A 27,084-nucleotide genomic window follows, 5' to 3' on the forward strand; every position below is an offset into this window, starting at 1 on the left:
ATAAGAATTAGTTTTTGCCACAACTTTAACATGCCTGAGGGCCTACCCTTGATTTTATTACATTTTACATATAAGAATAGATATACATTAAGCTATTTTATACATTTCTTGTAACATAAACATTTAACCTTTTATCATTTATCTTGAAGTAAAATGTATTTTTAAAGGCAAGAGGTTAAGATAAAATATATCAACAATGAAATTTGTAATGTAAATGATTCTAATAGAGTTAACCGACACACTGCTTATTAATTCATCACCTGACTACAAAAAGTACATTTAATATACAAAGTTTACATTTTTTTTTTTTTGTTTTACTTTTTTCTTTGTATTGGTTTAGTTATTTTGGGCCCTGTGTGTACAGACTGTAAGGCAGTCAAATCATATGCACATATATACTACATATCCCTGTTTCTTAGTCATTAGATGTTTTAATCAGTCCATTTCTCTCCATTCATGTTGTGTAATGCAAAAGGCTCAGTGCCACACTCTTCTGGATAAAAAAAACGGAGGAGCCGACAGGTTAGCTAAAAAAATATGCCTTACAAGGAGAAAACTGGCTCAAAGCATGGCAATTGTAGCAAATTCATAGACTTACAGACTTAATTTTTCTTGCCACCAAAAGCACATGCAGAACTGATGCAGATGTATGCTTCAGAAACATTAAAAAAAACAAACAAACAAACAAAAAAGAACACAAGTATTCCAAAGCTTATTTATGTGTTAATTGTTAGCAGGGTTATAGTCAAAGCTATTAATATACATTCTTATGGCACATTTGAAAATAGTGTTACAAAGTAACTGGCATAAAAAGGTAAACTAAGATTTTCCTTTAAAGATATTGTAAAGAGGGGTTGTCTGAACTAGTTATGAGTAGTTAGTAATGGAATGGGAATCAGGGAGGAACTCTAAAAGGAGAGTCTGATAACTAAAAGCCAGAATCAAACTAACAGCCATTCGAACTGAAGCTAACACAGTCAAGCAAACAGCTACTCAGAGTCAAGCTAGCAGCTACTTAGAGTCAAGCTAACAGCTACTTAGAGTCAAGCTAACAGCTACTCAGAATCAAGCTAACAACTACTCAGAGTCAAGCTAACAGCTACTCAGAGTCAAGCTAACAGCTACTCAGAGTCAAGCTGATGGCTACTCTAAGTAGAGCTGTCTGCTACTCAGTCTGTGTTCTATTTGTCTTGGAAGCCGAATCTCAGATCTCAGAAATAATATCACACCAGCGCTGACTGTGTTTATGACCATAAAAGATGTTTATATAGATGTTGTACAGTCAACACTATGTTTAACTCACTGGTTTAATAAGATACAATTTGTCAGAACTGCCAGTAAACAGTTTATACCTGTAACTTTCTTAAAGGTTTATTTGCTCGGCAGCCATATTAGATATTAATCTCAGGCTGCTCTGTGAATTTGGACTTTCCCACTTGGAACTCTAACTTCATGGGGAGGTGTTCCTGTTTTTCTAACTGTGAAATTGAAATATTCTTCTCAGAGCTCTCAAGTTACATGAAAGTCTTGCATGAGATTTATGTGTACACGCGTGCATGTGTGTTTGTGTGTGTGCCACGCTCTTTGCATTCTGAAGTAGGCAGAGCTGTCAAGTCTCATGCACTTAGAAGCCACCATCAGAATCAAGCTAACAGCTACTCAGAACAAGGTTGATTTAAAGGAGCAATAAGCGAAAGTTCACCACTAGGTGGGCTGTTGAGCACCGTCTGTAGACCAAAACATGATGTGTGACATGCCATGACTCTATCTACCCCGACTCAAGCTGCAACCCAGCCCCCCTTACCCCTCCCCTTCTCACCCGCGTCACCTCATATGCACATATTTGAAAAGGATAAATACACAGAAAAACATCATGACATTTCGGGGAACATGTCTGGAGAAGAAGTAAGGAACTTATAACTTTATAATGCTGTTAGCAAGCGAACACTTTGATCCACGGCGCATGCTCTTCGCCATTTTGCTCCTACGCTACGCTGCTCTGACAGTGGCATTTTATGGGCAGGAAAGGGCTAAGCCCTGAGTAGCAGCCATTCACATGAACGTACATGGCCGGCCCTGCTTTGTAAACAACAGACTGAAGAACAACAGAGAGAAATGGTGTGTGGAATTATACCATAGTCCATCTAAAAAGACACCTATAGTTCTTCACATCACAATTTTTTAGTTCTCTCTATGTAAAATAATGAAATTTTGCTTATTGCTCCTTCAAGAATAGATTATGACCAGTGAAACAACTTTTGCTTTACACATTTAATACAAATTTGTGATGCTCACAATTTTGCACTGCCCAATTGCAATATTAATCAGACCTGCTATGGTAAATAAAACATCGGAACACTTTTCATCTAAGTTTGTGAGAAATGTATGTCATCTGCTTAACTTACATACATCAACTGTGTGTTCTTTTTGCTTTTGTCACCATTAAAATCTGACTCTACAGATGACTTTGGATCAAGCCAGGGGTGGGTGGTGGCTAGTTTGTCAAGGAAGCAGGATTCCTTCAAACAGTTGTAGAGGGGATGTTGTTTGGTTAGGAAAATGACATTTACATCCATCTAATATGTCAAAAAGGGACAAAGAACACTAATATCTGATGCTGTCTTTGTTAAACTTGTTAATAGTTTTTAATATGAGTTGCATTAATTTGGCCCTATTCTGCGCAGCTGTTAGCTATACTCAAAACTCTCTCTTGTCCTCCAAAGTCAGTTTGGTCTGAGTGGTATGTACAACATGTACACACACATGTTGTACACACTGTAGATACTGACTGCTAATACCCAAACCATACTTTAATTTACCCAAGGGTATACATATTTTGTATTTTATTATGGTTAGAATTCATAGGAGCTTCAGTGTTTTCCTTAGGTGCCAAAAAAACTGAATTGAGATTGTGTTCAGGAAAGTTCTGTAAAATCTTGGAGCCATCAAATAAATTGCCAGTTAACACATTACAATAACGTAACAAACGTGAGCGTTTATGAATTTCACTACCCAATGAAGTTTGATTTATAGTATTCTAGTTCTCCAATGCATTGTAGGAATCTATTCTCAGACATAATACCAAAGTGTGCAGTGTCCATGTACTGTTGTCACAGTAGACTTTTAGTTCATCTGTTTGTACCCAGCATTTTCCCTGGGTTAGGGTTAGAAAAACACAATTTCTCATCATAATATCCATCATTATTAAAATTAACATTATAACTGTTATAAAATGAGATTGATTTAAGTGCTCCATTTTTAAATATATTTAGGAGATTTAAATATACATTTCTATACACAATGAAGGTCAAGCATTTGCAATATTTTTCCACTGTTAAAAAATAAAATCAGAGAATTCAGATTGTACTATAATCAGCTGATTGTAGAACTTGCCTGCTTTTTTTCAGATGAGATGGCTCTAATATAAAGAAGCAAAAAAAAAAAAAAAAAGAAACGAAAAGAAAAGAAAAATTCTACCAAACCTAAAGTAGAAAATATTTAGTGATTCAACAACATGCTTGTCTCTTGTCGAAGGCGTCACTATGTAGGAATATTGTGCTTGTAAAAGCCTCTTTTATAGATTGTATCCTCAGCCACTGGAGTGGGAAATGTCTTGTAGAAATGGGGGGAAAATAATCTTGAATCCATCTTGATCCCACTGTTTTCGTCCTTCCACTGTCTCCAACAGAAACTCATTAGGAACAGTATTGCCATTAATGTGGCACTGGCTTATATTTCAACCAAACAGTGCAAAGGATTTGCTGCACCCATTGGTCCTCTTGCTGAGTTGATTGTCAAGTTCTGTTACAGGCTAAGTTTTAATATGTGCAACAGTTTTTAAAATACTGTTAATGGATAATGTTGTGAGATGACACCATCAGTAGTCCTTTGCAGAGCTTTGATTTGACAGTCCTTCAGAATGAGCCGGTTTGATCCACCTTCTTACACTCGGGTGACCATCATGAATTCTGGTCACCTTGAAAGTGGCAGTCAGGATCCAGGGAGGCCCCCATAGACCTGGCTGAGAGACTGCAGGAGACAAAAGAGATGTAGTTATTATTATTTTTTTACAGTTTAGCAGAGATAAACATTTAGAATCATAATTTAACATTTCTTTAAAGGAGCTATAAATAATACTGTCACCTTGTGGCTCAAATAGGTCCAACAGCTTGCCAATCATAACAATCTAATATGTAATTTTTAAACGGTATGGTACAGTTGTGAATTTTTACTTACACGGGATAGTTATATGATGTTGTATGCTGTTCTATTTCTGGATTCCATGCTACCAGGCTGCTGCTCTTTTGCCAAGATCAAATACCAGGATGCAAACATAGGCTACAGTCTAAACCGAAGTAGTTTCCCACTGTATTTCTAAGTTTGAAAGGAGAAAAACCTGACTAAGGCATTGTTGATGGAGAGGACCAATTGTTTATAGGGAATGTTACTTCCATTCCAGGTGACAAATGAGAATGATTTAGGTTGATTTTACACTAAATCTCTTACTTATAGCTCCTTTAAAACTGTTTCTTTTCCCCTTTACAATGAGATAAATGAGATGGCAGATGTCCCTTAGATGCCTGTAGGATAAATGCTAAGACATGAGAGCTGGCTAACTTAATTTAAAACACAGGAAACCACAGAGAGTTAGACTATTATCCAGGCCTAATGTTGACTGAGACGCTTCAAGATGGTCCCTTACATTTCCCCACAATGTTGAAATGAGATGTATTGTTCCATGAGGATTATTTATTTCAAAGCAGGGATGCAGAGAAGCCTTCTCTTTGTGGAAACAAACACTATCCACAAGTCCACATCAGCTATGACCAAATGACCATATTCCTTTACAGGGTTAGTGTCCATGTATAATTTAACATGGAAGTACCAATCTACTATCTGGAAAATCTTATTTTAAGATATAATATAATATAATTTAAGACCCAGTAACCAAACCACTAAAAAGAGGACTTAATATCATCACTCTGAAGACAAAATGGAGTGACATGATGGGAAAAAAATTCAAATGATTTGGATATGATAGGATTTGTGCTATGCTAAAGCACATTGGTTAGTTAGGGATCCCGAAATAAAATCTTGAACTAATGCCAAATAGCAGCAGATATGGGTTGTTGTTTCTTTTCTTTTTCTTGTTTGCAGGGAAAATTTGACAGGAGTATATATGGGTAAAGAAAGGTTCCCCCACAGTCTCAGGACTTCAGACTGGATTACAATTCTATGATATTGAAAACTGGATAACATCATTGAATATCTTTAATAGAAAAAAACAAGAAGTTTAGCATAATTCATTTCATATTAGCTTCAAAGGAACCAGACTTTTATAATGCACATCAAATCTGTTTTTCTCAATATCTAGATTTTATCTTCAATATCTAGAAGCTATTCAGGATTCCAGTGTCACTACAGGACTAGTTTCACATTTCACACCAGAACACGGTCATCTCTGGGGCACATAACCCGTCACCCTCCTGCACAGTAAGATGACTAGACATTCCTGTTGTTTTTATATGTGCATATAATTGGAACATGTTGGGCATGGCACCTTCAGGCACCTAAAGCTTGTACTCAATGAACCAGACTTGTGGAGATCCAGTTGTCTTCATGATATCTTTGCTGATTTGTTTTGATTTTTCCCTAATGACATATAAGGAAGCAGCAAGCTTGAGGTGTGGCCTTATGTATTTGCAGCTTAGCCCCTATTTAACTTAAAAGCAGCAAATGTATACAGAGTGTGTAAACATCTGGTTTTAACTCTTCACACATCCCTCCATTTTAAACAATAATCCTATGACTTCAAACTAATAGCCAGGGGGTGTCTGGAAATTGAGGGTTAGTAAACAGGATTTCATCTTTGTGTTTTGACAAATAAAATGAAAAAAAGAACCTCATATTAAAAGAACAACTTTGAAAGACCCTCAGGGGACTTGGAAAGCTACTAAAGTCTGGCTTCTTAGAAGGAAAATAGAAATCTGAGATGACAATTTTCACAGTACTCTACTTCTGACAGGGCTTTAAACCAAAGATTGGAGGCTAATTCCACAGAGCCACAACTAAACTATCCCACCAGACTCCAAATCAGATTGCAGAATTTGGACATTTAATCACATCCCATCGTATTTGTTTTAGCTTTTTGGTGTTAAGAAACAAATTCGCAGCCGGCCCGTTGCTGAAACGTTTCTGTATCTGGCCGTCTTTCAAGACCCAATTTCATCCGTTTGCTTGTGATCTTGAGAGCTGGGGAGAAGGTGACGGTGTATTTCAAGGATAGCAAACGTTTCCTCAGAGTTATTTAAACACGAACAGCCTCTTCACCTGCGTCATCGATCATCCCACATGGTGCATTCAGAAACTTGAATTGCACTGACGCTGTTGGTGAGTCACAGCCCCTCAGAGATAAATGCATTCCATACAATAATAATCTCTTTGAGGTAAATAATATCTAATTTCTGCGATTTGCTGTTCCTTCCCAGAAATGGGATTATCTTGCCTGGCCACTATTTTGCTTTTTAGTTTGTATGATGTGCAATCTGTACTTCCCCCACCCTCCAAACCTAAGTGTGTGCAAAATGTGGTGAAATGTTGCTTTTCGATGCGACAAAAAACAGTGGATTGAACAATGGAGGTGGCTGACGTGCGTGGCAGATGCAAACATCTCAACCTGCGCTGGCTTCTGCAAGAAATGCCGTCGGATGCGATGCAATAATGAGGCAAACTGATTTAGGACATGACTGGTGGTGTAGACACAGGCACAAACCTGGTCTGTGAGGATTCGAGGCTTAATATCAGGAATGGCACCCCCCCTCAGCTCATCTTCCACAGCCATGAGTCTGACAACAGGGAAATAGAAACAAACATACCGGTTGACAAAGGTAGAGTTACGAAGCCGGCGTTCTTCAGATGTACTGTGAGATCGTGCAGCCATATGATGATATTAAGGTCCTGGAGTGTTTCTGGGTATCCTCTGAGATGTCTGAAGGTGAATCTGGGCTTTGTTCAGGTGCATAAAATGTAAAATGAAAGTGTGGAAGAGTGAAGTGTTCAGTCATCTACTTGGTGGGTTACTATCTGGTTACCGAGACATTGTGGTTATTCAAAGTTATATTTCATTACAATCTAGACCGCTATGATCGTAATTTAGCCTGTCTAGGTTTAGTTCGTCCTTCTTTTCAATTATACATTCGAGACCTAACCACATTTTCAGTTTTGTTATCTGTTTCAAACGGTTCTTTCTGTTTGAAGTGTGTTCCACATCTTTTTTATGGCAGTACAAAATTGTTTACAACATAAACATACAAAAGTCAATGAACAGCTAACAAAACATGAAGGTAATTCAAATCATCATGTAGGAAAATGAATGAACATTAAAAGGAAAACAGAACAGAGTTTCACTAGTATGTCTTTGATAGTGGGAATACTGGGGTGCAGAACAAGTCTTCTCGGATGGCACAAAAGTATCCACAGCCCTTTTTTGTGTGATAAGCAACGTGAAGTAAGAAATAACTGTAACGTGGAAACAATAGTCATACATTTTATTGCACCAATCTGAAAAGTGTGGCGTGCATTTGCGTTCAATCCTTTTGGGAAAAAAGCTGAAACACTAGCAGGAACTGAAATGATCCAAGTTGAATTTTAACTGATTTCAAGAAAATTAGAGAAACATTAGGTGAACCTCTGCCCAACTTACAAGTCCTGCAGCCTCTAACAGGTTTTCCTTCATGCTTGTTCAGTATTTAGCCTAATCTCTCTTCCCATACACTCTAACCAGTTTTCCTGTACCGACTGACTGACAGCATAATTACTGCTACGTTTCATAGAGTGTGTCCTTGTTGATGTGCAATGTTTGCCGCCACACACCGCATTTAGAATGTGTGTTAAAAGGTTCTGTTTTTGTTTCATCTAACCAGAACACCATCTCTCAGTTCCCAGTGGAGTGGCTTTCTTATAGTTACTCTTCCTTAATGACCAGATTGGTGGGCAGATCTTGAATCTTGTCTACAGGTTCGCCTGCCCATGCAGTGCATCTCTGCAGCTCCTCCAGAGTTGCCGTGCTTCCCTGATTAATGCTTTCCTTTCCCATCCTGTCAGTTTAACTGGATGACCTTGTATTGGTAGGTCTACAGTTGTCCCAAACGTTTTCTATTTTCAGATGATAAATTGATAGAGACGCTCAAAGCTTGGGAAATATGTTTTAATTACCTTTCCCCACTTTACACAATTCCCTTCCCACTCCCATTTTTATTTGGAAAAAAGGTAAAAGCCTGTTTCATTTTCCTTCCACTTCAAAATTATGCTCTATGTCATGTTGGTTTATCACATAAATTCCCAATGAAATTCATTAATTTTTGAGAATGTACATGAGACTTTAGTGTGTGGGGGGTGGGAGAGACCTTTAGAGGAACAAATACTTCTACAAGCTATTCTTTATATAATGTAATTCTTAACTTTAAAAGTGTGTTATTCTTTAGTTTCATTATTTTTCCCAAGTAATGGACTGATACCAGAGTCAACACATCAATAAGTCAGTAAGCACCGATGGATCTGACACATTGGCTACAAATAATGCAGTCCTTGTGTCAAGCAACTCTTAAAGCAGAGGAAAAATTTTGAAATCAAGGTCCCAGTGGAGAGGCAAATAATCCAGGTTGCTTGAAGTCCAGTGTAAAATTTCCACAGTCAGTGATGGTTTGGGGTGCCATGTCATCTGCTGGTGTCGGTCCACTGTGTTTCCTGGAGTCCACAGTCAATGCAGCCGTCTACCAGGAAATTTTAGAGCACTTCATGTCTCCTCCTGCTGACAAGCTAAATGGAGATTGCCTCCGTTGCTCGCCCCATTGATGCAGTAGTTCATGCAAAAGGAAGTACTGAGAGGATAGAAATGAACTCTTTTCAGAAGCCATTTCAGAAACATTTCAGTTAAAATATCATTTTTCTACATGATTTAATGTAATATTCTCATTTCCTGGGACTCTAAACTTTGGGTTTTCATTATCTGCTAGACAAAAGCATCAAAACTACAAGAAATGAAGGCTTGAGTGCTTGAAATACTTTCCCTGTATGTAATGAATCAATATAATAAATGATTTTCACTTTCTGACAGTAAGTCAGTAAGTAACAAAAAAAATATTTGAATTTCAAGGTATTCTAACTTTTTTAGCTGTACTTGTAGAAGTAACGATGTGCATAAACTATTTGAATGAAGGTTCAAAACTGAGTTGTTGCAAGATGATAGAAATGTACTTTTATCTTGGCCTTCTCTGACTAGCCATAAGCTCCAAAATTCAGGTAAGATACGGATCGCTCATGACCTCTTAGCTTAATCATTTTCCAAAACTTAGAATGCACCCTTATTGTTAATAATATCTAATAACGCTGCCCATAATGAACCAATTTATTTAAAATCTATGACATGAGTTGATTTTCAAAGGAAAGCAGATTAAGGTAAGAACTACATTTGACAAATAATGTTTCAATAAACATAAGTACAAAATGGAGTAAATATGCTGCTGTTGTTTCTTTAAACATATTTATAGTTGTCTTGCCTTGATATCCCACAATATAGCAGGAAACTTTAATCAGGCACAAAAAAAAACACTGAACAAGCAATCGTGAAATTTCAACATAACTGTGACAGATCGGTACAGGGCTTTTATTACGGGGTCAAAGATAAGTATTAAGTTAGCAAAGGCAGAGTACAAAATGATGGTAGAAGTTCTTAGGATAACAACTAAGGAGTATACTACCAGATGCCTTGCAAAAGCATTCACGTCACTTTAACTTTTCCACATTTTGTCATGTTAAAACCACAAACTGCCGTGCATTTTATTGTGTTTTTATGCGATAGACAAACAGAACGTAGTGCATGACTATGAGACAGAAGGAAAATTATGGATGGTTTGGATTTTTCTTTTCACAAACAAAATGGTGAAACGTGTGGTGTGTTTGTTTGCGTTCAGATCCCTTTTAGTCTGATACCCTCGATAAAATTTCAGAACAATTAACTGCCTTCTGTAGCCGCAGTTTATTCTCTGTAAGATTCCGCTGTATTGACAAGGCTTCAGACGTTTGTTAGAGAAAACATTAATGAACAAAATCAATGGAAAGAGTACGACACAATTGCAAAACCTGCAAAGACATGGGCGTGCATCTGAACTGACAGATCGGGAGCAGTCACAGTACAGAATCAGTGACAACGCTTGAAAATTGTGAACTGCTTCACATTGCTCTATTACCAAAAAATCCTAATAATAAACTATAAAGTTTTGTTTTTTTTTTATAAATGTGACAAAATGGGGGGAAAAAAGCTTTCTAGTGGTTTTAAAATACTTCTGCAAAGCACTGCAGGTGCTACAAACCACATTTTCACCCAAACAGCTCTGGAGAAAAGGCTTCACAGCAGTCCTGAGTCAGACCATCACAGCTGGAGCCTTGTGCCTGCATACAAGCTTTCTCAGGTTTATATGTCTATCTTTAATCCATCCTTGAGACAAGCCTCCGTTCCAGACTGCCTAATTTCGGCCCCCTCGTGTACACACCCAAAGAGAAAACTCAAATTTACAGCAAACAGCACTTAAATCCATCCCAGAAAGCGCCTTCCGAGTTTGATTTTCCATCAAATCAAAGCCAGCCTCCCTCCCACGTTTGATCCTCACCAGTTTCCGCAGAGGACAAACAGAATCACTGAAGAAGCCGCATCCAAAGCTCCTCAAGCTGTGCAGACTGCTATGGGAGAGTTGTTGCTGTGAATGCTTTGCAAACGACTGCAGCTCAACATTTGGCACCATTACCTGAAATATTTGTGCGGGTTAACGGGCTGATTTTCCCCTGCCACTGGCTAAAGAGGTTCTAATTTTCCCTCCATCATCCTGATCGGCACTAGCTCTCCACAACACAGTAGCTAAGCCCCTCAATGTGCTTCCTCTACGTCTACAACTGCAGTTCACCCCAACCAAGAGATGAGGTCCTAACTCAAAAGTTACAGTTCTCAATCGATACTTCTCACAAGACTGGTGGACCTGTTTCGGATTTCATAAATATTTAAATATAATATGAAGATCTAACCTGAGGAGATACAAAAAAAGCGATTTTATTTAATTTACCAAGAGAGTAGAAGATATCCAAACCAACCATGCCCTATGTAAAAAAATAATTTTCACCTGAATCTAATATCCGCTTATTATAGATCAGAGGTGAAAAGAGCAGAAATCCAGTTTCAGTCAATTATACAATTAGGATTATCATGATCGAATGGCTGAGAATTTATACCGTTAAAAAACTGGTTGTACCCACCGCGTTGGCTACAACTCCAATAGAGCATTTCCGATAACATGCGAAAAACATTATTTAAGGCACATCGGAGGGTTTTCAACCAAGAACAGCGTGTTTAAGCTCATGCAATTGCATCTCATTGGGATTTAAGTCTGGATGTGGATAATTTTAAATAGACTGAGTTTTATTTAGCGCTTTTCTGGTCATAATGACCATTCAAAGTGTTTTGACCTAGAGCCACATTTACTCAATGGCACTCGCTAACGTATACACCCACACGCAGTTCAATAGGCAACTTGAGAACACATTCACAGATGAAGCTGGAATCAAACCGACAACCTCCTGATTGCAAAATGACTACTCCCCTGAATTTGCTGGATTGCTACCAGTCATTGGCTGGTTGCAACCCGATCTAAGGTCTCAGACTGGTGGCTGGATTTCCTCCTTCGGTCTTTTCTGGTTGCTTTAATTATGGCGAGTCACAGAGATCCTGAAGCAACAAAGCAGCACCAGACCATAATACTACCTCCACCACGACTGGCTGAAGGTTTATTTAAATAGTTGTTGTTTTTTCCATGAGGTGAAATTATTTAATTTGAAAATCGTCGTTAGTTTTACTCAGGGTATCTTTGTACCATATTGTTTGATGACCTGAAACATTTAAGTGTGACCACAAAAAGCAAAAATTGAAGAAATCTGTGAGGGAGTAAATACGTTTCACAGCCCAAACTAAAAAGCCACATTTATAACCTTTGTTGTAGTAGGTATTATTTTAGTAGCCATGGTAATGGTATTTGAAATTTTAAAGGGAATTTATAAGAAACAGGCATTTTCAATATAATGGAATATGCATTCCAACAAGGCAGGTTTGTCAGATTAAAAGTATTTTTTGAAAATAAATGCTTTTAAGCATATAATAAACATATTTTATTAAGCCTAAATTTTAGTATAAAAAATTTACTTTTTTATTTCTGTGATGTAATTTTCTAATCTTAAAAGTCATGTTTACATTTGCTGTAAGCGGAAAATAAAAGTAGAATTATCAGAATGATTGAAGACATTGATCTGTGTATAACTGATCTCATTGTGTTTAGCTCTGTAAATAAACTTTTCAGTAACATTCAAATCTATTGAATATGATCGTTTATTTTCAGTTTATTAGTTTTTAAAACTGCCATAAAACAAAACTGGTACTTTTGAAGAGGCAGCTGATGCCTTCAGGCTCATTCCTGAGTTTCTTCTCTCTGCTGACCTCTCCTGGACTGAACGCGTAACAGCGGCCTTCAATAGAACTATGCATTTCTACATGAATTTCAGTTAAATCAACCCGAACCGCCGATGGCGCTCAACTGCTTCTTCCAGGAGCGTGCGCCGATGACCTTCAGCTGCACTGGAACAGAAAGCAGGAGGCTTTAGAGGATCACAAACCGGCCTTCTCTTCTCCTATGGCTCCGCAGGGCACACTAACATATGGTTTCCTCGCTCCCACTGCCAAACACTACAGGTTCAATAAAGACACTTTAACCACACTGAAAATGTTTCTTCCTCAACGTCACACACACACACATACATCTCTGTTATGAAAGTGTCAGAGCTGGGCCAATGTCGAGCCAGACAACGTATAAACTCCAGTAACAAAGGGAATACTGGACTACATACATTACGTGGCTCATCATTGGTCAAGGTCCTCATGTTTCTCTACTGACAAAATCTAATATCTGCTCAATTTTGTATAATAATGCTATTTTTGTGTTTGCATATTCTAAATGACGTTTGAATGTAGAAAAGTATCTAATTTAAATGGAAAACTTGCATGTTACGGTGCAAAGTTGAATCAACAAAGAAGATTTTGTGTTTTCTTTTTTTTCTCTTGGTTATGAACAGCATTTGCCACGTATAGATATTAAGGATGCACGACATATCGGTATTAACATCGTTATTGGCCAATGTTAGTCTTTTTTTTTTAACATATTGCTATCGGGTCCTCAAAGTAAAACTGGACCAATGTTAACAACAGAGGTTTATTATCATCTTAATGTTATGGTAGGGGGATGGGAGGGGAGGGAGTTGGCCAATGTAAAAGGCAGCAAAATGGTAGGGAAATACATGTAATATGGTTAAATATCAGCTATTGGGCATTGCAGCAACATCAGTAACGGATATTGATATCAGCCCACATTTTCATATCAGAGCATCCCTAATAAAAGCAGATTTTATTTTTAACACTCCTTATTCTTGTTGTATGTGGATATTTTGCTGATTTTAAACTTTACGAAAGAATGTGTAACACTCACCTGAAACACCTTTGTTTTGTGTGACAAACATGAAGACAAAGAGGGAGCCAGGCGTTACCTTCTGCTCAGCCTGAAAACTAATCACCTGCTGATGATGCCTGTGATCTGAGAGTCCTTCTCTAGCTGCTGCTGCTTCAGGCGCCGCTCGCTGTCCTCCAGGCGGTTCTGGTACTGCTGCAGGATCTTGCTTGTCTGCTGCTCCTGGCTCATGAGCCTCTGCTCGTACTCTTCCAGTTTGCGATGCGACATCTTCAGCCGCTCCTTCAGGGAGTGAATTTCCTCCTCGTATTCCCTCACCTGAAAAGTGAACCAAATAGCATTGCAGCGCTTTACACAAAACGTTTCAGGGTAATAGGGGGTTTGACTCATAAAGTGCATCGGAAAGGTATTCCTGCTCCTTGTCATGTCACAACTAGAAGCGTCAATGTTTTCTAACAGATTTAATGTGGAAGGAAACTTATTAGTTTTCTTCAACTTTCTATTTTATCAACATGCATAAAATAGTCAAAGTGCAGGGCATAGTGATCCAAACGTATATATTAAAATACATTTAAGTTATGGAAATTACTTACTTTTTTATTATGGAAAAAAATATTTTATGAATAGGAAGAAGTTATTAATCTCAGTGGACCCAATCTTAACAACAGTGGTGGAAATGCAGCCATGACAATACTACTATTAGTACTACTACTACTACTACTACTACTACTACTACTACTACTACTACTACTAATAATAATAATAATAATAATAATAATAATAATAATAATAATAATAGAACTGCAATAGACCAAGGGTGTACCCCACTTCTCGGCCATTGACAGCTAGAGATAGGCACCAGCACCCCTCGCAACCCCACAAGGGATACACATGTTAGAAAATTGATGGATGGATAATAATAGAAATTCTATATGACTTTAAAAACATTTTCAAATGAAAATCTTAAAGTGTGACAGGCGTTGTATTCAGAACCACTGCTTTAATTCGCTTAGAGCCACGTTTTGCTGCAGTCACAGCTGCAACTCTTTTGGTATGTGCATAAGCTCTACCATCTTTTTACATCTAGAGATATGTCTATTCTCCTTTGTGAAGAAGCTCAACATTATTCAGTTTGGATGGACAGAATCTACACATCTCAGTTTTCCAGTCTTGAAATAGATTCTCAATTGGATTTAGGTCTGGACTTTGACTAGGCCATTCTAAATAAACTATTCTGTCATCAATTTGGATAGATGTTTAAAATGGATTCTTCTTGAAGGACAATCTCCACCCCAGTCTCACGTCTTTTGCAGCCTCCAGCAGAATTTCCTCCCGGATTACCCTGGATTTACCTCCATCCATCTTCCCATCCACTCTGACCAGCTTCCCTGTTGCTGCTGCAACAAATGCTTCCCTAGAGCTGCCACCACCACCACGTTTCACTGTGAGGGTGCAGATTCAACCCACTTCACAATTATGTGCACCTACACGTTGGTTTAGCACATAAAATCCCAAGTTTGAATACTTTAGCAAGGTGCTGTATATGACACTGGTGCAAACAGTGAGAATAAAGCTCCTACGTGACTAAAATCCCACTGGGCGCTGCTTTGGGCATTAACTTCTAAGAGAAAGGTTAATCAAAACGCAAATACATCACTACCAGTCTGGGAAAACAATTTCTAAACCAGCAGAGAACTCGTCACAAGAGATCGGCAATTCTTTAAAACGTTCTGACGCGTGAAAAAGGATGCTGACCCTCTCTAGTCGTGACTCATCCATACTCTTGGAGTACTCTTTCAGCTGGCCCTCGCGGTCCGGCCGCAGGCTCTCGATGTCGGCAGAGAGGTGTGGCATGTTGGACACCCAGGCGACTGTCCGCTCGTTCATTCCCGGGCTGTTACCCTGAAACCGCAATCGAGATGAGATTATACCAAATTAAACAGTTTGCGCTTTAAAGCTATTCCAGAGAATGCGGCGCTCGTCATCATGCAGAAGGTTTCTGAGGGTTTCACCTGTTTGTTCGGGACAGGTTTCAGCAGATGCTGCTGCGGCGGCTGCAGCTGTGACGGCTGAGGCTTCTTGGTGCTTTTTGTGGGCGTGTCTGTGGACTCCTCTGCAGCTGCTGCGGGAGCCTGGTTTTCTTTGGCGGAGCTCGTCTGGTAGGGAAGCCCCGGAGCCGGGCTGTCTGTGACGGACAGCTGCCCGTCCTGCTGCACCGGCGGCTGCTGCGGCTGTTGTTGCTGCTGCGTCGCTTGCTTCGTGGGGCGGGACTTTGGGTGACTGCCGCTGAAGCTCGCTTCCGAGGAGTTGAGCAGGAGGTTCCTGCTCTGCGGACGAACCTTCGGAGGCGTGCCGGTGGCTGGAGTGTTGATGGAGCGCTGGGACTTGAGGTGCTGAGCTGCGATGGACGACTGGCGGGACGGATGGACTGTCGTTGGAGGTGTAGCCAGGGAAGCAGGCGTCCCGGTGCCGGTGCCAGTGCCGGTGCCAGTGCCGGTGCCGGACTGAGATATGATTCCCATCAGGTGATGCTGCTGGAGAGACTCCTGAGAGGGAAGTAGTTGCAAAGGAACAGGATGAGTCGCACTGTGAAGCAGTTTCAGGTAATTAGCTGAAGATTTTCAGAGGAATGTTCACTTTTCTTTGTTGTGCTTCTGAACTTCAACCTATAGCCATGAGGAAAAACAGCCTGGGTGTTTTTGTCCAACATTTTTGGACCCAGGGATAATTATTATCAATTTTTAAAACTACTGCGAATTCCAATTAATATACGCATGGACTAAAACTCAATATAGATCTAAAAATTATCTGTAAAATGTTGCTAAATTTACAATTTCTAGCCAGGAATAAATTTGACAATTCTCATTTTATTTTTCACTTAAAGATGCTAAAATGGCACGTAGGTTTAGGAATTCTGAAGAATTTTTACCTCGTCTAAACCTGAGACGTTAAGTTTGGTGTTTATTTCTGAAATACGAGTGAGCCCCATGGTGAGGTGCAAAGAGCTTTCCCATTTTTTCCCCCCAATTACTGTATGGTGAAAAACACAATCTTTGACTTAAGGGATTAACCAGTTTTGTTTCTACACCCTGGTTGTACTCACTTCACCTTTCTGTGTATGTTACTATCAGTGTTGAAAATATTAGACACACTTCCACCAGACGGGGCAACCTGATCCAACAAACTCTTCATATCTCAGATCTTTCACCTGATTATAGGGCTGCTCACACCTTCAGGTTACTCTGGCTGAGACCTTCCATCTGTTCCCAAATCACAGTTGCAGACAACTGGGTCAGCAGATGCTCATGGAGACGCGACCTTCCTGATCTTTTGCTAATTCCAGCAGATGTTTCTTAATAATCATCTTCAGTTTCTCTCCAAATTTGATGTCTTCTGCATATTTTTTGTGTGACTGCAAAGCAATCTGAACATTTTGTTTTGATTAACATCCTGAATAACTACAATCATTTGTGATGGATGGATAGATTAATAATTAATTCCTAAAGCTCTGCCCTGAATGCACCATCTGTATAAATAAGCAGGTGGCTTGCAATGTTTGTTCCATTAAGGCCCACGCAGCGGGACAGAAATAGCTCAAGACGACACGACAGCATCATTAAGCACTGTAATTTTACATCCACGCCTCATAGTAAACTTATCAGCCTGACGGATCAACGGCCCGGCTGCATACCAACCGAGCCGTTAAGTTCATTCAAATATGCATCAGAAAATACAGGCTTCTCTCGACTGCATCAGACAGTTCAATTAAAGCTGAAACGTGTTGCGTTTGAAACGTCTCCGTCTTTGCTCTCCTGTAGAAGCGCAGCGACACATCTGCAGGACCCATGTGACAAAGAAAGACAACGATTATGTGCAGCATCAGCAGCTCTGGCGCTTTTATCTGCCCCGTTGGCTGGCCGACAACCAATAACCAGCGCTGTTGAAACAACGACGCACATAGCGGCGGCCGTCAAGCGCCCTCACAGGGTTCAGCCGGGCAGGCGTGGGATTTATTTGGATTCAGAGGGTTGTCTATTGCAGAACAAGGGCCTCTTACTTTACTGCAGCATTTGCATATTACGTCGCTCAACCAAAGGCCTTTGATCAAACACTTCACTGGGTTCCTGCTGATTTCAATTACTCAAACCTAAGCCAACCTATAATTAAAGAATACATTCCAAATTCTGGGGTAAACAGGGCAGTTCCATGTGTTACACAAACCGCTAAATATTGACATCTCTGTCAGCCTATTACAATAATCAACCCTAGAACCACCAAAGTGGGTTATTTGGAGCCGACATTTGAATTTAAAGGTCATAGCTACAACTTTTTCATCAAAATGTTTCATTTTTCAAAAATAATGCATCCACAGAACTTCTAGAGTGGTGCAGAATAAAAGTATTAATTTAACTGAAAAAATAAATATATGGTTTATAAATAATTGTTTTGTAATTTTTGACAGGACCAAAATATATAAATATTTACTTTTGGTTACGATGCCAACATAACCAATAGGTTGAAGTCACATGAGATGGAGCTCAAGCGTTGCCAGAACATAGTAGCTCCACGATAGGGCTGAGAAATAGCTTCCTCTCTACGTTATATTTCTCAAGTTCCAAAAAAGAAGCAAAATGAGGGTGAACATCGGTCAAGCCTCTGAGCATTGGTGGCAATTTAAGGAAGAAAAAGGGGCTAAGATGCCCCACAGTGGTTGCCACCTTTCTTCTGGACAGGTAAGTTAAATGTTTGCTAACGCTAACCAAAGGACTTGGCAACCGGCTGGGAAACAGCAACTGAAGGTTGGAACGAGAGCTGGCGAGTGCGCCGCCAACTGGCTGGGAGGACTTACACTTGTAGCTATCTCCTTTAAAGGGCTGGTGCACTGATCTGTTTAAACAGCTTTTTAAACACAAGTAGAAAAAGTGTCTTGGAAAAAAAAGAATTGTTGAACTGAAACTGAAAGATTAGTAAGAAAAACAGTTTTGTATGTTGTAAAAAAAAGCATTTAGAGTAAAGTAACTGTATTGTTAAGCACAGTGCTTCTGTGTCATCCTTGATTTAGGTTGGCCAACACTAAAAAAAATCTCAGTCGTAAAAAAAAACTGAGTGAGTCACTGTATGAAAAACATATTTTGAATGAAAACAAAAACATACACACCGGTGAAACATTTAGCGCAGTGCATCATCATGCATTGTTAAAAAGATGATTTTGGGACTGTTTTTGTATAATGCTGGAGATGTACTACAGAGCTCACAGATGACTCATACTGGTGCATCTCAGTAAATTATAAACCAGGAATTGTTTTACAATTTTTCCATTAAACAAGTCAATCTCTTCTATTGTTTACATTTGAATACAAATATTTACATAGATAGTAAAAACAAAGATAGCTATTTGTTTCTCTTTCTGTTGGACATCAAATCAGACTAAACCTTTCCTGTTTTAGGTGAGTTAGGATTACCAAAATTTGAGAATTTTTTATTGTTTTTTACTGCATTCATATCACAGCTTCCATATACTACTGTAAGACTACTTTTAACCAGCTTTGGAAAGAATGGATGGTGATTACTTTATAAACTTCTAATAAGTTCAAAAAATTTGAGTTACATTGAAGCACACCTATTGACACTTGTGAATTTAAAGAAAGCTAATTATGGGATTCTTCATAAATAAAATTAATTCTGTTAAAAATAAAATCATTGGTATCCTCCCAAACATGATTACTTCGTCCTCAGTAAGTGTGGCAGCGCTGGAGGAATCTTCAGAACCTGATCAGTGTTTGAACTGTTTAGACGCAGTAGAGCTTTCTGAGTTATCTACAATTTTGGCTTCATCTAAACCTTCAACTTGTATATTAGATCCAATCCCAACCAAGTTATTTAAGGAAGTATTCCCTTTGATTAATGCCCCTATTTTAGACATGATTAATCTATCCTTAGTAAATGGACATGTACCACAGGCTTTTAAAGTAGCTGTTATTAAACCTTTCCTTAAGAAACCATCTATTGATCAAGGTGGCTTAATAAATTACAGGCCTGTATCTAATCCTCTTTTCCTATCTAAAATTATTGAGAAAGCAGTTCCTAATCAAGTATGTGAACAATTACAAAGTAATGACCTATTTAAAAAGTGTCAGTCAGGGGGAACCAGTCTCCTTGAGAGGGGCTGGACATTCTTCCACTCTGGAGTTGCCCATGGTGAGAGGCGCCGAGCTGGGGTTGGCATACTTGTTGCCCCCCATCTCGGTGCCTGCACGTTGGGGTTTTCCCCGGTGAACGAGAGGGTGGCCTCCCTCCGCATCCGTGTGGGGGGACGGGTTCTGACTGTTGTTTGCGCTTATGCGCCAAACAGCAGTTCAGATTACCCACCCTTTTTGGAGTCCTTGGAAGGGGTACTGGAGAGTGCCCCTCCTGGGGACTCCCTCGTTTTGCTGGGGGACTTCAACGCTCACGTGGGCAATGACAGTGGGACCTGGAGGGGCGTGGTTGGGAGGAATGGCCCACCTGATCTGAACCCGAGTGGTGTTTTGTTGTTGGACTTCTGTGCTCGTCATGGATTGTCCATCACAAACACCATGTTCAAGCATAAGGGTGTCCATATGTGCTCTTGGCACCAGGACACCCTAGGTCGCAGTTCAATGATCGACTTTGTTGTCGTTTCATCTGACCTGCGGCCGCATGTCTTGGACACTCGGGTGAAGAGAGGGGCGGAGCTCTCCACCGACCACTACCTGGTGGTGAGTTGGCTCCGATGGCGGGGGAGGAAGCCGGTCCGACCGGGCAGGCCCAAACGTACTGTGAGGGTTTGCTGGGAACGTCTGGCGGAGTCCCCTGTGAGGCGGAGCTTTAACTCCCACCTCCGGGAGAACTTTAAACACGTCCCGAGGGAGGCGGGGGACATTGAGTCTGAATGGACCATGTTCCACGCCTCTATTGCTGAGGCGGCTAGTCGGAGCTGTGGCCGCAAGGTTGTCGGTGCATGTCGTGGCGGCAACCCTCGAACCCGCTGGTGGACACCAGCGGTGAGGGAAGCCGTCAAGCTGAAGAAGGAGTCCTACCGGGCTTTTTTGGCCTGTGGGACTCCGGAAGCAGCTGATGTGTACCGGCAGTCGAAGCGGCAGGCGGCTCGGCTGGTCGCCGAGGCAAAAACTCGGGCGTGGGAAGAGTTCGGAGAGGCCATGGAGAAAGACTTCCGTACGGCTTCGAAGCGATTCTGGTCCACCATCCGGCGTCTCAGGAGGGGGAAGCAGTGCAGTACCAACACTGTTTACAGTGGGGGTGGTGTGCTGCTGACCTCGACTCGGGACGTCGTGCGTCGGTGGGCGGAATACTTCGAAGACCTCCTTAATCCCACCAACACGTCTTCCATTGAGGAAGCAGAGCCTGAGGACTCTGGGTCGGGTTCTCCCATCTCTGGTGCTGAGGTTGCCGAGGTTGTTAAAAAGCTCCTCGGTGGCAAGGCTCCGGGGGTGGATGAGATTCGCCCTGAGTACCTTAAGGCTCTGGATGTTGTGGGGCTGTGTTGGTTAACGCGGCTCTGCAACATTGCGTGGACATCGGGGGCAGTTCCCCTGGATTGGCAGACTGGGGTGGTGGTCCCCCTATTTAAAAAGGGGGACCGGAGGGTGTGTTCCAACTACAGAGGAATCACACTCTTAAGCCTCCCTGGTAAGGTCTATTCAGGGGTTCTGGAAAGGAGGGTCCGTCGGATAGTCGAATCTCAGATTCAGGAAGAGCAGTGTGGTTTTCGTCCTGGCCGTGGAACACTGGACCAGCTCTACACCCTCAGCAGGATTCTTGAGGGGGCATGGGAGTTTGCCCAACCGGTCTACATGTGCTTTGTGGATCTGGAGAAGGCATTCGACCGTGTCCCCCGGGGGATCCTGTGGGGGGTACTCCGGGAGTATGGAGTACCGGACCCTTTAATAAGGGCTGTCAGGTCTCTGTACGACCGGTGTCAGAGTCTGGTCCGCATTGCCGGCAGTAAGTCGGACTCGTTTCCGGTGAGAGTTGGACTCCGCCAAGGCTGCCCTTTGTCACCGATTCTGTTCATAACTTTTATGGACAGAATTTCTAGGCGCAGCCAAGGTGTTGAGGGGATCCGTTTTGGTGGCCTTAGGATTGCGTCTCTGCTATTCGCGGATGACGTGGTCCTATTGGCTTCATCAGGGCGTGATCTACAGCTCTCACTGGAGCGGTTCGCAGCCGAGTGCGAAGCGGCCGGGATGAAGATCAGTGCCTCCAAATCCGAGACCATGGTCTTGAACCGGAAAAGGGTAGAGTGCCTTCTCCGGGTTGGGGAGGATGTCCTGCCCCTAGTGGAGGAGTTCAAGTATCTTGGGGTCTTGTTCACGAATGAGGGGAAGATGGAGCGGGAGATCGACAGGCGGATTGGTGCAGCGTCTGCTGTGAAGCGGGCGCTGTACCGATCCGTTGTGGTGAAGAGAGAGCTGAGCCAAAAGGCGAAGCTCTCGATTTACCGGTCGATCTACGTTCCTACCCTCATCTATGGTCACGAGCTTTGGGTCGTGACCGAAAGAACGAGACCCCGGATACAAGCGGCTGAAATGAGTTTTCTCCGTAGTGTGTCTGGGCTCTCCCTTAGAGATAGGGTGAGGAGCTCAGTCATCCGGGGAGGACTCAGAGTAGAGCCGCTGCTCCTCCACGTCGAGAGGAGCCAGTTGAGGTGGCTCGGGCATCTGGTCAGGATGCCTCCTGGACGCCTCCCTGGAGAGGTGTTCCGGGCACGTCCCACCGGGAGGAGGCCCAGGGGAAGACCCAGGACACGCTGGAGGGACTATGTCTCCCGGCTGGCCTGGGAACGCCTTGGGATTCCTCCTGAGGAGCTGGCCCAAGTGGCTGGGGAGAGGGACGTCTGGGCCTCCCTACTGAAGCTGCTACCCCCGCGACCCGACCCCGGATAAGCGGAAGACAACGGACGGACGGACGGAGTCAGGGATCAAAGCTCATCATAGCACTGAAACAGCTATGGTGAAGGTCACTAATGATATTCTCATGGCCTCAGATAATGTACTTGTGCCTGCACTTGTCCTGTTAGATCTCAGTTCTGCATTTGATACAGTTGATCACAATATTCTCCTAAAAAGACTTGAACATTCTGTAGGGATTAATGGAAAAGCAATGGGCTGGTTTAAATTTTATCTTTATGACAGACTCCAGTTTTTTATGTTAATAATAAATCTTCAAACTCTAGGGCCACTTGTGGATATATATATATATATATATATATATATATATATATATATATATATATATATATATATATATATATATATATATATATATATATATATATATATATATAGGATTAATTTCCACTGTCATGTGGATGACACCCAGCTATATGTATACATAAATCCTAACGAATCTAATCAATTACTTTGACTACAGGCATGTCTTAATGACATCAAAACCTGTATGACCTTACATTTTCTGCTTTTAAATTCTGACTGACAGAAGTTCACATCTTTGATCCAGAGTCCTTAAAAATAAACTTTGTAATCGATCATCTAATAAGAATGGCATTAAATTGGCCTCTGGTAATAAAGTAAAAAAAAACCTTGGTGTTATTTTTGATCAACACATGTCATTTAAATCCCATATTAAACAGATTTCTATGGTTTCTCTTTGTTAACCACAGGAATTTTGCCAAAATTAGAAATATTCCGTCCAGGACTGACATTGAAAAACTAGTCCATGTATTTGTTACTTGAAGGCTGGACTATTGTGATTCTTTACTATCAGGAAGTCCACAAAATGCAGTGTGAAGCCTTTAGCTGATCCAAAATGTGCAGCAAGGGTTCTGATGAAAATCAACAAGAGGGATCATATTTCTCCAATTTTAGCTTCCTTTCATTGGCTTCCTGTTAAATCAAGAATAGAATTTAAAATTCTCCTTCTCACGCATAAAGCTCTTAACAGTCAAGCTCCATCATACATCAGAGCTCTGATTACCCAATATGTTCCTTTGCTCTCAGACTGCAGGTCTGCTGGTGGTTCCTAGAGTCTCTAAAAGTAGAATGGGAGGCAGATCCTTTAGCTATCAGGCTCCTCTCCTGTGGAACCAACTCCCAGTTTTGGACCGTGAGGCAGAAACCTTGTCTACTTTTAAGACTAATCTTAAAACTTTCCTTTTTGACAAAACTTATAGTTGGAGTGGCTTTGGTACCCAGAGCTATCTCTGTAGTTATGCTGCTATAAGCTTAGGCTGCTGGGTCTATTTATCTCACTCTGCTGAACTCTCCTACTGTTCCTCAATTTTGCTTTGTTTGTTGTTATTCCAACTTTTAACTTTTTGTTCTCTGTCATTTTTCTCTTCACAGTAGGTACACCTGGCCTGGCATTTTGTTAGCTGTGACATCATCCAGGGGGGCAAATCATCCTCCATTACCATATAACAAAAAGGATCCCTCTGTGGCTTTACACTCTTTAAGGAGGAGTGAATGCTGCTTGTCAAGACTCGATACAATGTGCAGGGTTTCCTTAGATAGGAAACTTTTTGATGCAGAATGATTTGATTGAATTTGACTTTGTAAAGTGCCTTGAGATTTAAATCCAATTACTTCCTACTCTCATTACTTTATGCTGTTTAGCAAGTAGTGATAATTTTGTTAATATTGAATGTACGTTGTTATGTGTGTGGATAAGAGTGTGTGCATGTGGGGGCACTAGGCTGGGAACGTGTGAATGTGTACCTAGGTTTCTGTTTGTCTTTTTGTCAGGTTAGGTTTGGACTGCCCCCTCTCCTGGGATATTTCAGGTCACCACTAGAGGACCCCCAGAGCAAAGGCCCCTTTGCTCTGGGGGTCCTTTTGTGCGTCTGGGATTCTGGTTTACCCCGTGTCTGCCATGGCTCCTTACAACCCAAATTGAGCATTTTTTATGAATAAACCTTACATACACAAGTGCGCTCTTACAAACGCCTATAGGTCTACGGATCTAGGTGCTTACAGATTCACTTCTATACAGAAAACCTTATAGTTAGGTTCAGCTGTCAGTTTATACATCTCGTATTAAATAATACTATGTATTCTTCAGTGATGCTATCAAGACGTTGGTTGTTTGCACCTGTAATATTTCATTGGTTGGTGTTGCTGTTCTTTACTACATATTAAGAGCGATAAAAAATCCTTTTGTGTTAATACATGTGGTGTGGTCCACCATGGAGAGTATTGTTGTTATCTTAAAGTATTTGATGGATACTTAAGATTTTCTTTACATCTGTAAACATTTTATATTTGTAAAAAAATTAAAGTCATGCTCTTTTTTTACTTATTTATTTTCTTGCAATAAATTATTAAAGTAGATGCACATTCAATGCATTAAATCACCTTTCTGCATGTGTGAAAACAGTGGAGCGGTTCCTACCTGCACCTGCAGAGACAGCTGGTGCCAGGCATAGTCGCTGTTCTGATTCTGCCGGGTGAAGTCGTCGCTGTAGCTGTGGGAGTGTACAATGCTGGGCTGCACCAGGCTGCTCTGTGACTGCAGGGCAGAAAGGTCCTCACTGCGGGAGAAAACACTGTTGCCAAAGGCGGGCGGGTAGTCCGGGTGGCCGTTCTCAGCCTCGGGGGTGAGGAGCAGGGGAGGGGGGACGGCACCCGGAGGAGCCTGGGACTGTGCCGGGGAGTTCTGGGCAGCCAAATGGAATAGCGGATTCTGGAAAGACAGGGGATAATGCATGGCTGCAGCTGCCTGCTGTTGCTGCTGGGAGATGGATTCTGTGGGTGCCCCTATGTGGCCCATCTGGCTCAGTCTGAGGCCAGAACCGGATGAACCTGGGGGCAAGTGGCCCCCCATGCGCAGAGGAGCTCCCAGGTTTCCGAAGCTGTGGCCGAGGCCAGCAATGGAGGCCTGAGAGGAGGCCAGCATGTCCCCGACAGAGTTTAGGTTGGAGATGCTGTTCATTCGAGAGTCCTGAAGGTCCATCATGGAGACACTTTTGTTTACACTGTGGACCTGAGAGAGAAACAAAATTAATACTCACTGTTCCTATCATCAGCCGCGTGACACCAAGGTGCTTAGTTATGTGAACCGCAATATCAACACTCTCTCCCAGTTCAAGCCTTAACCCAAAACCCATCTGTTCAAGAGGGATTACTTTAATAACCCTTCCAATGAAAGAATAAATTAACAGAAAGGCAATTAAAGCTCTTAAGTTTCAAACTTTAATTTTAGAACTTTAATTTTAAATCTGGTTTAATTATATCTGATTTTATGTAACAAGGATCCTAATTACAGACAGGCGTGAATGCATTACTATTTATTGAAACAGAACAACGTCCTCTTTTCAAATAAATCCATAAATGAAATGAAAATATCCATCCTTTATGAATATTTTCATATTCATACAGGATATACAGGAAATGAAAACTCATTCCTAATTTCCCCCCCAAAAAATCCTAACCTTTAGACACAAAGAGTTCTGGTTTCCTACAGTGAATTATAATTTCAGCATGCCTACAAACTATCATTTTGCTATCTTTTGAGTCCTTTACATTGGACTAATGAGATTAGTGAAGCACTGAAATACTATTTTCCCCTAAATCTTGTCATCTGAAGAGAAAACGTTGACTAATACAAGGGTGACAGAGCCGGTCGCAAACATTTGCTGTGTTCAAACCACTCAGGGACTAATTTATCTCTTCACCCGGGAAATAAACTGCTGCCAAACCAAACAAAAATAAACCAAGGCCCAGCAATTTGGTATGATATAATTTTCTAGTTTTGCTGAGTGACCTGTGACCTAGGTGTGACCATCTTCCCCAACAAAGATTGATTGCACGATTGACTGATTGGTTGGTTGATTGATTAATTCAAAAGGCACGTCTATTTGTACAGCACATTTCAGCAACAAGACAATTTAAAGCGTTTTACATTATAAGAGTGATTAGAGATGGGCCTGTAATTTTGCAATAACTTATCCAGATTTTGCTTTTTCAGTAGTGGTTGATTTATTGGCTCGTTTGCCGATCCATTCATTCAATTAATTACAGGAAAGCCTTAATCAGGCCTGAACCATAGAGGCACCTCTGAAAGAACTCCAGAGATCCAAATGTCAAGTGGGAGAGTCTGATGACAGGACAACTATTAAGTCATCCACTCCAAAACTCTGAGAATCGTGGATGAATGGCTTGATAGAATGCCGTAATAACTCCAGTTTTCAGTTTACTAGAAGCCATGTAAGGGACACAGTTAATATGTGGAAGATTTTCTGGTCTAACTCTTTGCATCCTTAACGCACAATCGCCATGGTGAAACATGGTGTTGGCAGTATCATGCTATGGGAATGCTTTTGTTCAGCTGTCTAGAGGCTGCTGGTCTGTCTACGGTGAACGTTCACCTTCCAGTGTGACAGTGACCCAGACATAAAGCCAGAGCTATAATGGAATAGTTTAAAACGTGTTTATGTTAGGACGACCAATTTAAAGTCTGGGGCTGAATCCAACTGCGACACGACTGGAAGATTGGTGATCAGAGACGTAGTCTACCCAGTCTGACAAAACCT

At 41.1% G+C, this 27,084-nt stretch overlaps 1 protein-coding gene across 5 annotated transcripts in view; it reads right to left on the bottom strand.

Annotated features, from left to right (window-relative positions):
* Positions 1–1,548: 1,548 nt before the first annotated feature.
* LOC105935149 (ras/Rap GTPase-activating protein SynGAP) overlaps positions 1,549–27,084 on the bottom strand; it is an 83,747-nt gene continuing 58,211 nt past the window's right edge. For 4 of the 5 annotated variants that reach the window (XM_036145182.1, XM_036145181.1, XM_036145179.1 and 1 more), the window contains 6 exons: positions 24,945–25,535; positions 15,569–16,102; positions 15,312–15,458; positions 13,663–13,874; positions 6,773–6,845; positions 1,549–4,029 (listed from right to left, as the gene is read on the bottom strand). In XM_036145182.1, the coding sequence (XP_036001075.1) occupies positions 3,991–4,029; positions 6,773–6,845; positions 13,663–13,874; positions 15,312–15,458; positions 15,569–16,102; positions 24,945–25,535 (1,596 nt within the window). In that variant the 3' untranslated portion in view covers positions 1,549–3,990. The remainder of the gene's footprint in view (positions 4,030–6,772; positions 6,846–13,662; positions 13,875–15,311; positions 15,459–15,568; positions 16,103–24,944; positions 25,536–27,084) is intronic. The other variant, XM_036145180.1, reaches the window with a different exon arrangement.

The sequence above is a fragment of the Fundulus heteroclitus genome, chromosome 13 (assembly GCF_011125445.2).
Source record: "Fundulus heteroclitus isolate FHET01 chromosome 13, MU-UCD_Fhet_4.1, whole genome shotgun sequence".
Taxonomy (NCBI): Eukaryota; Metazoa; Chordata; class Actinopteri; order Cyprinodontiformes; family Fundulidae; genus Fundulus; species Fundulus heteroclitus.